This window comes from Nicrophorus vespilloides, unplaced genomic scaffold (assembly GCF_001412225.1).
Source record: "Nicrophorus vespilloides isolate i.1.1-1 unplaced genomic scaffold, Nicve_v1.0, whole genome shotgun sequence".
NCBI classification, from domain to species: domain Eukaryota; kingdom Metazoa; phylum Arthropoda; class Insecta; order Coleoptera; family Silphidae; genus Nicrophorus; species Nicrophorus vespilloides.
This window is the reverse complement of record NW_017097909.1, coordinates 1-17,402: the sequence shown is the minus strand read 5'-3', so window position 1 is coordinate 17,402 and position 17,402 is coordinate 1. Positions and strand designations below refer to the sequence as shown.

At 31.0% G+C, this 17,402-nt stretch overlaps 2 protein-coding genes across 2 annotated transcripts; one reads left to right on the top strand and one right to left on the bottom strand.

The window, feature by feature from the left end:
• Nucleotides 1-375: 375 nt before the first annotated feature.
• LOC108561348 (heparan sulfate glucosamine 3-O-sulfotransferase 1-like) lies at nucleotides 376-2,009 on the top strand. The gene is made up of 2 exons (XM_017919234.1): nucleotides 376-384; nucleotides 1,169-2,009. Exons 1-2 carry the CDS (start codon nucleotides 376-378, stop codon nucleotides 1,748-1,750), a joined length of 591 nt encoding a protein of 196 aa, XP_017774723.1. The 3' UTR covers nucleotides 1,751-2,009.
• Nucleotides 2,010-11,116: 9,107 nt separating this feature from the next.
• On the bottom strand, nucleotides 11,117-14,192 carry LOC108561349 (BMP-binding endothelial regulator protein-like; the record flags this gene model as incomplete). Its single annotated transcript, XM_017919235.1, is given in 5 exon segments — nucleotides 11,117-12,748; nucleotides 12,815-12,971; nucleotides 13,316-13,752; nucleotides 13,824-14,000; nucleotides 14,093-14,192. Coding segments are annotated over 5 exon segments (1,797 nt in total), but the record flags the coding sequence as incomplete, so codon positions are not given.
• Nucleotides 14,193-17,402: the final 3,210 nt, after the last annotated feature.

The window sequence follows — 17,402 nt, the reverse complement described above, 5'->3', positions numbered from 1 at the left end:
GTATACATTTACAAGTTCAAATTAATGTAATATTATTAATTATTAACATTTTTTAAAATCTAATGTCACTCGTAAATATGTAAATTAACCAATTTTGACATTCTCGCTTGTGTTATATGTAATATCAACAAGTTGGTCTATAATTTTATTATAAATAAGTCTGATGAGGTGATTGAGGTTAACGCTGGATTAGAGTGTCATCAGGAGGGTAATTCATAAATCTTGAACAATGCAATCCGGATTTTCATTAAAGAAAATTGCCGAAGTCGTTGCAAATTGGCGCTCTCCGATGTAAATGCGTTTCGCTCGAGTACAAACGGCGGTTTTACTGATGAAAGCGGAGCATGCAAATCATAGATTCCATTATATGGGATAATGCCGCTGGTAATGATAATTACGCGTCAGAAGACAAACGTACCATCATTTTTCACGCTCTTTAATCCTTGCAGTTATGTTAAATGTCTCTAGAAAATAAAAGGAAGAGATGAAGAATTAGTTATGATCTTGGAGTTATGTCGTAAATGTACACTTAATTTTGTTGTTTTTTTTTATTTAATTGGTATAAATTAAGGTGAAATGATGATTAATTGATGAAAAAAGATTTATTGGGTGATGTTCTAATTTTAGATATACATGGGAATTTGAAGTATTTATACCAATTTTAATAACTATTATTCTAAATTGGTACTAGTGAAAATGTAACTGTCAATTTTGACAGATTGTCATCTTTCATCATGGTAACAATTGATACACATTAGTAAATTATATTAATTGGTAATGAACATTGTTACGTGATGTAGTATAAATAAACTCTTCTGTTATTTTATCGTGAGAAGAAAGTTCACTGAAAGATCAATTCTACTCCTTGATATTCTGCAGCAATGAAACCATTGGTAAAGGTTATTAGTGTTGGATATAATACAGTTCTGTCAATGTGTCAAATTATATGACAGCTCTTATACTAAATTACCTATAAGATTCAAATTAATATAATATATAGCGCTAGTAGACGAAATTTGTTATATGCAAACAATATTGCATAACTTGACGACATATTTTTACAATTCTTACCAACCTCTGATAACTAATTCAAGGTATTATAATAGATGGCGTTTCTAGGTATATAAGATTTGTAAAAGATTATACTAATTCGATCTTTAATTTTCAGGTTCCAGAACGTATCAGAGCTATGAATGCTAGCGTCAAACTTCTTCTTATCGTGAGAGAACCTGTGACAAGAGCCATCTCCGATTACACTCAACTAAGAGCTCACGCATCCACCGGGACACCTCTGATCCCGATGCCAACTCCGACGAGCTCCTCCAATCCGAAGACCTTCGAGCAACTTGTGCTTCATCCGAACGGAACCATAAACGAGTCCTATAGACCTCTTGCAATATCCGTGTACCACAACTACTTGCACCGATGGCTCGAGTGCTTCAGACGTGACCAAATCCTCGTGGTCAACGGTGACCTCCTCATCGAGGACCCTGTCGTCCAGATCCAGAAGATCGAACGTTTTCTCGGCTTGGAGCCGCGCATCGACAGCAACAACTTCTACTTCAACGAGACCAAAGGTTTCTACTGTCTGCGAAACGAGACCTCGGATAGGTGTCTCCGCGAGACCAAAGGTAGGCGCCATCCGCGCGTCGATCCTCTGGTCGTATCAAAGCTTCGAAAGTATTTCGGGGAACACAATCAAAAGTTTTACGAGCTGATCGGAGAGGACCTCGGTTGGCCCGAGGAATAGTTAGACAATTTTGAGGTATAGAAGACGCGCACCAAAAACCAAAAAGGATCATCATCAAAAAATAAAATAAATAAGTGAATCCTTCAACGATACATATCAAGTTTATTTACATATACAAAACATAATAAAGAAGAAAATATATATATACACACACACATAAAAACCATCATAATCTTACATAATCAATGTGCGGTGTAGGTTTAATTAATTACTTTGTAAACGTTCGAAAATACGATGCTCAAAATATTTTTTTAAAATATTAAAATTATTATACCTATATTTAATACATATATATATAAAACAAATAATATATTTAAATATATAATGGAGGTTCGGGTTGGAGTGGATGAAGAAAGGGGTTTTGTTTTCTTCTAAAAGGAATCACATACATATCAAAGAAACGGAGTGGGAAGAAAGTTATGTTTCTTTTTTTTTTTGGTTCGTTTTCTTTGCGTCCTTTTCACAGACGTGGGGGCGGAAAATGGAATAAGCTGATGCTCGTTCGTGCGAAATCCGAGACACGTGTCACTGTGAATTTGAATAAAATTCCCGCCGCGAAAGCAGGCTTTAATTAAGATCATCGCGATTGTCGCGAGAAATAGTTTCGCTTTAATTTACTAACGAACCGAGAGTTTTACCAGAGACAGCTGCCAAAAGAAACATGTTGTCCATAAAAATTACATCACCGAATTACGCATTCACTATCAGAAGACACAAATTTGACAGATGTCATAATATTAATTTAAAATTGACAGCTGTCAATTTTATAAAAACGTCATTAATGATAGTTTAATTGCATAATAGGTTTTGATTCCGTTATGCAACAATGACAGCTGTCATTGTATTAAAGGTTAACTTAACTTCATCCAGCAGTTAATATGTTAATGACATAATGATGATTACTACGTATTATTGATTTCATCTATTTTCGCTTTAATTTACTAACGAATCGAGAGTTTTACCAATGACAGCTGCCAAAAGAAAAATGTTGTCCTTAAAAATTACATCACCGAATTACACATTCGCTATCAGAAGACACAAATTTGACAGATGTCATAATATTAATTAAAAAAATTGACAGCAGTCATCAATAAGAAATATTTGACAGCTATCAATTTTATAAAAACGTCATTAATGATAGTTTAATTGCATAATAGGATTTGATCATGAAAATTCCGTTATGTAACAATGACAGCTGAAATTGTATTGAAGGTTAACTTAACTTCATCAAGCAGTTAATATTTTAATGACATAATGATGATTACTACGTATTATTGATTTGATCTATTTTGGGGTGCTTCTAAAGGATTTATTGGACTAATTATAAGTTGACAGCTATTACAACTCAGAATATCGTAAATGAACACCAAAAATCGTAACTTTTCAAGTATTTTTATTGAGACAATATACCTGTTTCACAAATATATCAACAACAAAAAAAACTGTGTCAAAAATATATTAGAGTAAATATTTCAACTTGTTAAGTTTTTTTTTAATAAATTTATAAATAATTATTAGAAACAAAATTTATATTGTTGTCATAAATCATATTTATTTGTGTTTAAAGATTTATCAAATTAATTGAATCATTTAAATGTTAGTGAATAGATTGCATTAAATTGCTGATCGAAGAATAAATGCCTTAGAGAAATACAAGTAATAAATAACATATCAAATTTTTACCTGAAAAAAAGTCGTAGATTTTTATATAAAAAAATAATTGTAGTTGAATTTTTGATGATTTAAACAATGACACCAATTGTTAAAATTTGAAGTAATTTAATGTTATTAAATTTTTGTTAATATTTATCTCCTAATTAATTAATAATTAGACTTGAAGCACCCCAAAAATTGTTAATAATAATAATCTAAAAATTTCAACTGTTTAATAAAAAAAAAAACAATCTAGAACAAAAATTAATGTAGTAATTTAGGATTCAAAGTGCATCACTAAACGTGAAATTTCATGCTCACTTGATAATTTCTACGGTCACTTACAGCCAAAACCACTTTAATCAATGAGCCTTGTTAAACAAACCGTGAAGGATGTTTCCGAGAAGACGCATCTAGAAACTGGAATAAGTAGTTTAATTAACCCAAAAGGACGAGACGGTTTCAAGAACATTGAAATTGAACAATCAATTTATTAACGTAATTAAAGTATTGTTTTTGTATACGAAATATTTATATTTTTTCTTAAATAAATTTGAAATTTTTGACTCATGACATAAATTTTAAAGAAACGTTTGAATTCGAGTCACATTACGCGTAGAAAGACATGCGCCATTTCGATGAATATTTAATATTGTGATGTGATGGGACTTGTCGTTTGAATTTGCCGCTCTTTTTTTATTTTGAAGTGTGTGTCTTTGAATTTGCTTTTGGTCGAGCAACTCGATGAATATTGCATAAGAGAGTGGCAGGAAACAAACGGATTTCGGGAATAATTGAAAAAACATGTTGCGGATCAAGTGGTCTAGTTTCACTTCATTCCGCGTGCATCCTTTTTTTTGGCAGCTGTCACTTTGCGGATTTCGGTTAAATATTACATGAAACGCGATCATCCGATTCAGTTTTTTTTAAAGGATTTCACGTGTAAACTCTCAAGGTTCTCTCCAAAACCTTCTTCGCAAATATACATATTTTTAATACGCAATCAACAATTGTTACCTAACCTCAAGTTACCAATTTCATTTATCGATTAGATCATATTGATCATTACACGCAAAGGAAATTTGTACAGCCAACGCTCACTTAACGTATTTTTTTCAATCTAACTTGAATTTTATAATCGTACGTTCGTGTGAACATATAAGACTTTTATGAAAAACGTACTGAAATTATAAAATGGGAATTTACAAAGTGTGCGTACGCAAGTGTGAACATAAAGTACGTTAGCGCGAACATAAAGTACGTTAGTGCGAACATAGAGTACGTTAAAACGAATGAAGAAATTTATCAAAAAACGCACCTGATGAAGCCACTCCACATTGGATCCACGATTGTTAATTGTGCTGCACACAACTGTATAAAAACTAATGAATGTTGAAGGTAATATTTATTGAAAAAAAAATGAACCTGTAATAATTAAGTGAAAAAAAAATCTAATTATTATCACCAGTTAAGATTCTCGCATTCCATTTGTAAGAGCTATACTTACTAAAAAAAGAATAAAATTTACTAATACCATTAAGTATAATTAACTATTTAAGCTATGTAAACGTAATTAATTAATTAATTAATTATCAACAAAACAACTACACATATCAAATTTTATCGTGGTATAATATAAAAAAAATAATTAAGATATATTATTATTATTATAAATGAAAGATAACAAAACATATCAAAAATGTGATTTTTATATTATACATTAAAATATATTTATTTGTAAATAATATTTAATAATATTAAAATAAATTGTAAAGGACGTTAAGTTTCTATGAAATAAACTTCACCCAAACCAAAAAAAGAAACATGAAAATAAAGAGTGTAAAAAAAACATGTTGAAGAAAAAAACACACGATAATATTACATCATTAAAGTTAAAAGTTTTTTGAAAAAGAAACTGAAATTATTGTAATAATGAAACATGTGATACTGTGCAATTTGTTAGTTAGTTATTTTTTTCGTGTGTGTACGTTTGGCGGGATGCGAACTTCGGTTCATTATTTACGATAAGGTTTGAGTAGTGTTTGCAGATTTCATCCATGAATCATTCGATAATTGAATAATTTATCGCAAATTCGGGTTTCGTATCAATCGCAAATCCGCTTTTGTCTGAATCCATTTCGCACAATACTGACCACATAGAAGAAGGAAAAAAAACACAACATAAGAAAAACAGATTGAATATTTTGTACGGACATATATATTTTTTATAAACAAAAACTTCATTTCTATTTACTGAAGATTCAGAGAAAACAATTTTTGATCGCACAAACTTTTTTTTCATTTATAGGATTTACAGGAAATATTGCAGTTATTCACAGCTAAAGTTGGCTAGTAAATATCCTATTAAAACTGAATAAAAATAACAATTTGTAAACATTGATCAAGATTGCCGTGGGCCCTACGCATCAGTTGAGTCGATGATGGGAGAAGACTTCAATTTACTAACTTAACAGCAAAATATGAATTCTTGAATTGTAATTCAAAGATTTTTATCGTGGGCCCCAATCAAAACTCGTGGGGCTCCAGAATAAAAAGCGTGGGCCCCAAAAAGACTTGTGGGCTCTTAGCCTAATTGATAATATCATTTCAAGTAAAACTTTTTTTTTCATTCATAGGATTTACAGGAAATATTGCACAGCTAAAGTTGGTTACTAAATATCCTATTAAAACTGAATAAAAATAACAATTTGTAAACAATGATCAAGATTACTGTGGGCCCTACGCATGAGTTGAGTAGATGATGGGAGAAGACTTCAATTGTCAACATCTTACTAACTTAACAGCAAAATATGAATTCTTGAATTGTAATTCAAAGATTTTTATCGTGGGCCCCAATCAAAACTCGTGGGGCCCTCGAATAAAAAGCGTGGGCCCCAAAAACAAGTCTTTTGGATCTAAGCTTAATTGATAATATCATTTCAAGTAAATAACATAAAATGTCTATTGTTTTTATTTTTGTATTCACTTAGTTTATTGTTAAATGCATTCGATAATTGATATTTCCTTCACGTGTTTTTTTATTTCGAGCGAGGAAATGGGAAAACTATTGATCAACCCTTGCCGCAATAACAACAACAACAAAAAACTATAATGCATGTACAACTCATGAGTACACATTATTAATACGTGGCATACATTGTTTGCATTGTTACATAATTAGGACTAATTTCCAGTGGTCAAGGTTACGTTACGTTACCACAAACGTTCCTCAATCATAGACGATTTTCGTTCACTAATTCAATAAATAACTAATTTAATTTAAACCAACTTTCTTTATACAAATTTCAATTAATATTACAAATCCAAATCCAAATCCATAATTAGTTGAGGAAGAAAAGTTGAAGCTATCTTTATCTAATCCCTACCTTATCTTTCTTAACTCTTTCTACAAATTTTATTAATCCAATCTTTAATTTATTACTAATCTTTTAACTATTTATTTAAATTTCTTTTGTTGAAGTTTGTTACCACTTTCTGCATTTTTTTTATCTTCATTCTTAATTTTTACCACCTAACACTTTCTGTAATTGTTTTAAACTGAAATTTTGGTTATTCTTTATATTAATTAACACTTTCTTCGCATTTTTTAAAAACTATTTTTTTAGTAAATTCTGAATATTTGTCTTCAATTTGTGTAGATGTTTTTTATATAATATTTACTATTTTTTTAATTTTCTCTGCAGTTTTATCATTTTCTAATTAATAATTAGTAATTTTTGTATTAGAAAACTTTCCAAAAACTTCTAACTTCTGATTTATTGAGAAAACAATATTGGATTAAACAGAAAGTAAATTGGATCATTATTATCAATTTATATCCGTTTTCTATCTAATACCAAAAGTTCGTTGTAATCTACATCTAATTGACCATTATTTTCTATCTATTCAGATTATAGTTAATACTTGTTACGTCCTTCAATGCCACGAAAAAAAAACTTGTAATTTCGTCAAAAGTGATACTAAAAATACGATTTATGGAATATCCTTTATTGCCTTAATTAATAGATATAAATATTGAGATCATTGCTAAAAAATATACATTATTTAGTGGATTAAGCCAACTTTAGATGTTATATAACAGCGTTTCTCAATCTACGTGTATCGTTAACTTTCACGAAATGACAGCTGTCACTTTTGACGTAAGGTGACAGCTGTCATTTTGCGACAATTTAGGTCGTTGTACAATTACAATCAAAAGGTGTAGAAACGCTGTTATAGATTATTGCAAATTTATACAAACACTTGAAACCGTGCACGATTGTCGATGAAATCTGCAAACGCAACAAAAACATGAGGAAAAAGTCGACAAAAGTATTATTTATTTAGTGATGAACTGCTGCATCCTGTGTGAATATAATTATATAATGTTATAAAAAAAGTAAATTAAAAAAAAATGCATGGTGGACCTCAAATAGAGAGAAAAAAAATGGTACGAGTTGACAGAAAAAAAGAAGAAAAGCGAAAAAAAATAAACAAAGTAACAAGAAAAAAGAAACAAAAAAAAATAATATATATAAACAAGAAGCAAAGCAAACCCACTCTTAGGATTAATTAAAATGAATAAATTAGGTGAACCTACATACTTATTTTATCTATGTCTTACTGTAGCGATGTACTTACGCTTGTCTAGCAAAAAAAAACAAAAGAAAAACTTTACTCTCTCTCTTAGTGTAATCCGGGTGAAATGGAAGAAATCAGAGCCGGATTGAAGATTTTTCTAAAAAAAAATCTGAATCCGGTCCTGTCGAATCAAATCTTTTTTCTGAAATAAAAAAAAAGTTATTTTTGTATTTCCTTTAGAGCTACACGATTTACTAGGAATGATTGAAAAATATTAAAAAATAAAATTAATTAAACGACAAATTTAAATAAATTCTAATATAATGATGATTACCTAAATTCTCCCTAAATTTCGATGCTTATTGCTCTAATCTAATGTTAATTTGTTACGTTCGATTCTCTGTAAACTTTAGATACTAGTTTTCTTCTACTTCTTTCAATGTTGCTTGTGTTTTTTTTGTATTATTTACTTCTTCTTTGTGAAAACAAACACTGTTGAATTCCTATATGAAATTATAAAACAAGTATACAAAATCGATGGATGGGATTTGATTGAAATTGAATTGAACGACGAGGAAATAATAACAAAAATATTATATATAAATATATATATATATAGTCCAAGGTGGAAGAGAGACGAGGAATCGTCCTTTTTTTAGGTGATAATTTTTTGAATGTTTAATAGGTAATAATTTTATTTTTTACTTACATTTGTATTGTTCGTACGCATTTTACTACCTTGTAAGTAATTAACAATTGAAATTATTAACAAAAAAAAAGAAATACGAGAGAAACCAAAAAAAATAAAATAAAATATGTAACGAGAAACAAAGAAGTGGTGTAAGTTAATTAATAAATAAATTAATTAATTGATGATGAAAAAAGAGAAGAATGTTGTTTACGATATATTTTATTCACTGTTAAATATTCGCACCGTTCGAACGATAATATTAACAATAACAAAAAAAATGTAACCCATAACAACAACAAACAAACAAATTACACGCTGATTTTTGTTTTTCTTTTTTTGTTGTTAATTTTTGTTTCGTTTTGGTCGATTGAAGAGTTTTAATAAAATTTCATGATATTAACTACCATGTGAAAATAATATGAGCAATAAACGCATGTAATATTTCTTTATCAAAACAAAATAAGATTTATGAAAATGCAAAAAAAAAATATAAATTATGAATGAAAATTATTATTATTATGTATTTGTGAACTAATTAATAAATATTATTAAAAAAAAAAAACAATTTTGTGTCTCATTTTTTTTTGTCCCTTTCCACATTTTTATTACGTATTTGTTTGTTTTTCTCTCTATTAATTCTATTAGTAATTAGTATTGTTAATTAATCATATGAAATAAGAAAATAATCATGTTTTTAATTATTTTGGTTGTGGTAACATGACTATTGAAAGTAGGCAAAGAATAAATGTCAAAATTTTTCAAAATTATTATTACATAACTTTAATAAAACAAATAGATATAAACTTTGAGTATTTCTGTTTCAGGAATTAGGAAAATATATTGAATTTTGCCTATAAGTATGAACGGGTCTATATCGCAAGCCGACAACCGAAAGACCGCGTATTGAAATCCCGACTGTATCGAAATCCCGACAACCATAATCCCGACTATATTAAAATAACAAGAACCATAATCCCGACTATATCAAAATCCCGACTATATTAAAATCCCAACTATATTAAAATCCCAACAACCACAATCCCGACTGTATCAAAATCCCGACTATATTAAAATCCCAAAAACCATAATCCCGATTATATCAAAATTCGGATTATATTAAAATCCCAACAACCATGATCCCAACTGTATCAAAATTTAAATTGTTATATCATAATGTTAAGGTTTGTTATGAATAATTCAATAAAATCAAAAAAAATAAATAATAATTTATTGTTATTAATAATAAAAGTGTAGCACAAGTAAAAAAAAATGTAAAAATTTTCGATATAGTCGGGATTTTGATGCAGTCGGGATTATGATTGTCGGGATTATGGTTGTTGAGATTCTGATACAGTCGGAATTATGGATGTCGGGATATTAATATAGTCGGGATTTTGATATAGTCGGGATTATGGTTGTCGAGATTCTGATACGGGATTATGGTTGTCGGAATTTTAATATAGTCGGGATTTTGATATAGTCGGGATTATGGTTGTCGGGATGATATAGTCGGGATTTCGAACGTCTGGATTTCAATAGACGGTCTTTCGGTTGTCGGGATTGCGATATAGACCCAACAAATAAATATAAACTTTGCGTTTTTCCATTTCAGAAATTAGGAAATTATATTGAATTTTGCCTATAAGTATGAACAACCTATAGGCATTTTCTATGAAAAATTGTGTACATTTGCTTGCCTATAATAAAACTCTGTTACTACTTTTTTCTTTAACTTTTTTATGTTGGCATCGTTTATTTTAATAATTTCACTGCAAAATTTATTTATTTACAGACTTTATATACAGACTTTATAATAAAGCTTTTAAACATTAATTTTATTTCAAATTCTAGAAAGGTAGTTTGGTGGCCTATCTATAAAAGAAAAATGAAATATTTGAAATATTTTTGAAATACAATTATCAAATGTTTAATATTAAAAATAATGTTGATAGTAAATGCAACAACTTTACAAAGAGTAATACAAGGTTAAGGAAAATTTAGAGTTCATCTTGATGCGCAAAATGTTCCTTGCTTTGTAGTGTTTATGTAAGCAATTGCATAATTCAATTACGGAAGATTGGAAATTCATATTTGCACACCAGAAGTGTACAATCAATTACCCTTGGTAATGTTACGACAGCTGTTCAAACAGAAGAAAAAGAAAAAAAAGCAACATATGCCTTCAACCAATAAGCATTGACCCAATATCTAAGCAACATTTCCAATCATCTTATGCGTCTCCAATTATATAATTGTAACTTCTCAACAATTTACTTCAAAATCCTTCAAATTAGTATAAAAAAATCTAAAATTTTTAATCATTTTTTCTTAAAAATACTATGAAGGAAGTCAAATTATGTTTGTTTTAAAAATTATTTATTATATAAACTATACAAATTTATTACAAATAAAATTATGTACATATTGCCTGTGCGTTTTACAAAAAAAAAATGTAATCATAGAAACAAACAAACAAATAATAATTATTATATAATATTCAAATAATAGTCGTTGGCGTCTCTTGAAGCTGGAGGAACTTATTTTCATCTTTTTTGGATCCGTTTGTATCTCTCTATTTCGTATCTTTCTTTGAACAGTTCTCTACCGTTATTCGAATTTCGTTGTTCTTTTGTCCTTCTCTAAATGAAAGAATTTTCAAATGATGGTAGCCAACTCTAATGGGAATTGTGTGTGATCCATGTGTGATTAATTAATAGTTAAAAAAAAAGGGGGAGATCTCGTTATTAATTGTTAACTACTATGTACAAAAAATAATAATATGATTATGTTCCTTTTCTCTTCTCGTGTAAGTATAAAAAAAATATAATAATAATAATAATAATTAATAAAAAAAAAACAAATATTGTCTTTGGTTCAGATTGTTAAGTATAAAATAATAATTAAAAAAAATAATGATAGAAGTAGTTAAGTGTACGTTCTCTGCTTCTTTCTCGGATGCTCGGCTTTTGTTCTCTATACCTGGGATACTGTAGTTTCGTGCTATTGTGAGGCAATGGCATATATATAACGTTATTGTTATTATCAAGAGCAAAAAAAATAATAATTATAATTAATAATAATATTAATTAAACAAAATACTGTCAATGACTAGTTCAATGCAAACAACCTAGTTTCGGTGGGATTCGATCAGTTGATGGGCGGTTCCTGTCCCTTCTTCTTGGTATTGGAGAGCCTCTGGAGCTTGAGTATCGCGGCCTTATTGTATTTTGGCATCTTAGGTTTCGGATGTTTGTGGTGGACGCTCGGCGTCAGCGACGTCGTCGCGCTACCGACGCAATGACTGTTCCTATGCCAACCGGAAACATCGACGCCCAACCTCTGACATTCCTGGGCGTACGCCATCAAACTGTCACAGTAGCACCTGTCATTAGGACAGTCGCACATGTCCATCATGCACGCCTCATGATACTTGACGTAGTTCAGCTTGGAAACGCATCCGTTGAAGGTCCTGCTCGTCTTCAACAGTTCGCAAGAGTTACGTTCGTGCGAACGTCCTCGGCACGACCTCATCTGTAAAGACTTCTTTTGCATCCTCGTGCAATCCTTGCCGACGCACCACGAGTGCCCGAACTGCGACACGTCCTTGGTGACACCGCCCTTCCTCATCTTGAGGTCGTCCTGCACGTTCAAATTGAAGTTGCCGCAAAGCCCGCACAGCTTCGATTTGAATACGGTGGGCACCGTAACCTCGAGGAAGCTCTGACCGTTCCACAGGATCTTAACATCATTGCTGAGAGTCACCACGAGATGGTACTGCTCCTTCTCGATGAGAACGCCGCTTCCTTTGTACGGCGTCGAAACCGAATACCCGTCCAATCTGATCCTATACTTCTGACCCAAATTGATCCTAGTCTTTCCGTACTTGATGCGAACCCTCTTCGTCAACGTCGAACTCCTGTTCGTACTGCTGAAATCGTTCGTAACTCGAATCGAAAACGTGTGGTTCTGGCAATCCGACGTCAACTGGTACTTTCCCAATCCCCGAAACGTGAAGATTTTACCATCGAACGATTTGTAGTGAGGATCTCCGAAAGCCCTGCACACTCCTTCTTCTACAACAATCAAAGAAACGCACAAATCACTTAATTACATTGATTTTTTTTTATCAATTTACTTACTCTCTTGACACTTCGGACAGCAATCTCCTTTCGCGTGCACCAAATGAGTTCCGTATGGACACGGCTCCGTCACATTGCATCTTGTCCTCGCGCAACTGGGCATTCCGTTGTTGCATTTGCAAGAACTACACGCATCAAGACGCCACGATTGACCGTTCTGCCTAGCAAAATTCATTATTAACACTATACTGATAAAAAAAAAACTAACATGCAACCTAACCTAACTGTCAATTAGTGACGTTTCTGTCAATACGCCATCTATTGTAAATAAATGAACTAAATGTTATTTGGAAACATGAATAGTAATAGTAAGATTAACCAATATGTAACCTATTTATTTAATTGCAGTTCTTGTGTAAAGTGAGCTTAATTTAGAAGGTGTAATTGTTGTTTAAAAGGGAACGTGGGAGCAAAAGCGGTGTACGCCCCATGCATTGTTTGTGTATATCTTTGTGAAATGAATGGTTTATTTGATTGAGAACGAAAAAGTAAAATACTCGCCTGGTAGACGTTTCCATTGATGACACACTTCGTGGTCCACTCGAAGGTCTCCGGAATCATGCATTCGTAGCAGCAACTATCCGGCCGTTTCTTCTGCATATCTGCAGTGCAATTGAGGATGGGACAACTCTGCCTGACGCAGATGGAAGTCTGATTGATGCAGTTGCACTCGGTGCATCGATCGATCTTCTTGTAGTCGCCCTCCTTGTACATCTTTTTAGCTAGAACGCAGAAGTGCGAAGACTGATAATGGCTCTTAACACCTCTGCACCTGGGACAACATTCCCCTGGCTCCTGCTCATCCTTGACGCACTGAAGAACCGGACAGGCCTTCTTCGAGCAGGTCATCTTTCCGCCGCTGCAACGACACTTCACACAAGGATCATCGGAAGTCACGTCCCTATCGTCAGTTGCGATCTGCCCATTGATTCTGCAATCTGAAAACAACGATCGTTATTATAGTATTTCAATTCCAATGAGGGTAAGGAAAAAGAAAATAGTTGCGAACCTGGACAAGTCGAGCAGCATTTTCCTTTGGCTGGAGGCAGCGGATTGTCGCACGGCACGTAGCACTGAAGATTGGATTGCGTAACGACGCCCGCTTCGCATCTCATCACCACACAGGGCGACTCCGGATCCGTCCATTCGGTGCCGCTCGCATGGTATGTGCCATTGAAGTAACAACCTAAAAGAAGCGTAACGTTATGTAAACATTAAATTAAGAGTGCGAAGCAGAACAAGAAGAGAATATACTAGAGAAATGCAAACACAACGTACCTTGGCACTTTTCGCAGCATTCGTCTTTCGATTTGGCAACCAGGAGATGACAGCCATCGGTGTTGGGACAACTGTTATTGTTGCATACCACGTATCCATTCTGCAAATTATATAAAAAAATAAAAATACCATTAGAAAGGCCATACATTCTTCTTTAATTTGCATATTTCACGATATAATTATCGTCAGCGGTTCTCGAGTAATTAAATAAAACGTGAAGACATGTAATGAAATTGAAAAATCGCCATATATCAGTTATTAATTATTGTTAGGTAATAATGTTTTTATCAAAAGATGCGCAACTGTGGGCCGCTTCTTATGAAATCTTAAAAGATACATTAAGTTTTTGAGATAATGAATAAATTTTTTAAAAAAATGATTCAAATTTTCGATAATTTTAAAAATAAATATATGTGATTCTTGAATTTCGACACCCTGTATATGCGTAGATGTAATCTTGTTTTCAATTAACGTAGACGTGTAATGAAATGTGTTTTACATATTTCGCGTATATGTACATAAATTACCAACGGAGAACGTGTTATTATTGCACGCATACAAAGTATCCGTGCAATTGGTATTATATCCCACTTCTGCATCCAGCGTGCTCTGCCGAGCTATTCATCCGTGATGAAACAACAAAACGGAGAACGTCAACAAGGAGATGGCGGATCGCGAGAACAGCTGATCAAATTCCGAGACTCCTATGTACATGCATGCATGTATATATATATACATAAGTGTACTTATTTTACATTGAAAAGTGTTGAGATGTTTCGTTTATTTACGGCGGGAAATTAAATCAACTTGAATAAATAATGGGGACGCTTTTTCTTAGAAACTTTCCGAGCATCGGAAGAATCCGCATCGCAACATACCACATATTGACATATGGTGCGCCAATTTGCAGCTGTCAAAACGCACGTGTTTTCCAATGTTTCTTCTTTCCTTTGCGTAAACATCAGTTGTAGGTAATCGTTACTCAGTACATTTCAACTGGCACCTGTCAATTTGGAATTATTTATTATGACAGTTTGTTGCTCTTCAAATGTATACATTCGCAACTTTTCATCTTTTTTAGCATTAAACAGGCACATCTCTTCCATATCAATATGTTACTTCTAGGCAGTTACGTACATCTAATATTTGTCAATTTCTTCAAATTTAATTTGACATATGTCAAAGTAAAATTAAATTATTTGAGGTTGACATATGTCACCTGTCAAATGGATTTTGTAAGAATGTCATTTTTTGTAAGAAAGTATTAAGTTAGGTTGTTTTCTATCAAATTTGATGTATTTTTTGATTAATTCGGATCTTATGAAAATCATTAATAAAACAAACGGTATAATTAAATTATGCAAAAAAAAATATAATTTGAATTACGTATTACCATTTGTATTGGCAATTAAGCAGAACGTGATTCAAATTTATCAGAATTTCCGTGAAACTATTGTATAATTCATAAACAAACAAAAAGAAAACAAGTTTTTTTTTTTATAAAAAAATTATGTCACATAAACAGACAAATAATAAAATCTGCATATCTTTTGCCTTACACAACATGAAATTTCAGAATACAAAATTTGTATCTTCTTTTAAATATTAAATTAGGATTGTACATAAGTCTATGGTAATTTATGTAGTTTAATTAACAAGTGAAATTATACAATTCCTCGTTTTTTTTGTGTGTTCGTTATATCAACTGACATTTGCGAGAATTAATTGGCGTTGGCAAAAAAAAAATGAAACGATAATTTCAACTTCCGCTAAATCGAGATTTTGTCGTCGAAGTTATCAGAACCGAAATTATCTGCGCTCGTTTTGTAATTAGTTCATAAATGGAATTCAGATTTATGAATTAAAATGTTATCTGTGGTACAGAAATAAAAAAATATATAATAACGGAAAAAGTGTGAATGAAAACATTGAAATTATATACTTGGAAATTAGTTCTAGTACTTGTAGATACACACATTTTAGGGGCAAACTTGTTAATGTGTTACTTGTCAATATGTCACTTGTCAATATGTCATTTATAAATATGTCGCTTGTCATTATTTTAATTATAAATATATCAATTAACATTTTGAATTGCTTGTCAAATGGTCAATTTTAATATTTGTAGTCTTATGCAATATTTTAATATAATGATCAATCAACCCCAAACATTATGCCACCTGTCACCTGTAAATTGTTTTTTTTTATAATCTAAGTCATTGTTTATAATTTATAATAATTGTCATAAACGTCAATTTTATTTGACATATGACATATGAAATATGACATTTACATATTGTATCCGTCATATGTCAAATAGAATTGACGTTTAAGAAATAAAATGACATAGCTTTCACAAGGATGTTATTATAATAGTTATATGTAAATGTCAAATTATAAACTAAAACTAATTAGTGAAATGCAAAAAAAAAGATGATGCTGATAATTTTTCTTGTGACGCAGTCGATTATTTAAATTAAAAATTATTCATTTATTTCTCTGCATAATTTCGATATTACCAAGAATTTCGCCGAATCCATCTTCTTCTATTTCTTTCTCTCCGTCTACATTCGCATATTTTTTAATTAAAAAGGAAGTCGAAAAGTCGATAAATTATAAAAAAAAGAATTTACACCTTTTACGTAAACAAAAGGTAAAAGTGTAGTATTATTAATATAGTACTATTAATTTGAAATGTCAAATGTTTATGGTGCATCAATCACGACGAAAATTTATGTGAGAAAATAAAAAAAAATTGTTAATTACATATTTTTAATAAATCGTCATCATAAATTTCGATTTCGATTCGAAAATTTATTTTGACATTTTGTCATTTTTTTTTTATTTACAAAGCAATATATAAAATCAACTTTGATAATGTTCAAGTTTTTTTCTCTTATGTCAACTGTCTTAATTCCAAGCTGTCAAATTATCTTTTTTATATAAAGTCATATTCATTTACTTCTACGGAAAAAGTATGAATGAAAACATTGAAATTATATACTTGGAATTATACTATGAAAAATATTTTAATTATAAATATATATATGTGTAAATTAAAATTTTGTATTGTTTGTCAAATTGTCAATTTCTCAAACATTACATAACATTTATTTAATTTACTAATGGATGACATCTGTCACCTGTCAATTGTTTTTTATAATCTAAGATCATTGTTTATATTTATAATAATTGTCATTTATAACGTCAATTTTATTTGACATATGACATAGAAATATGACATTTACATATTGTATCCGTCATATGTCAAGTAGAATTGACGTTTAAGAAATAAAATGACATAGCTTTC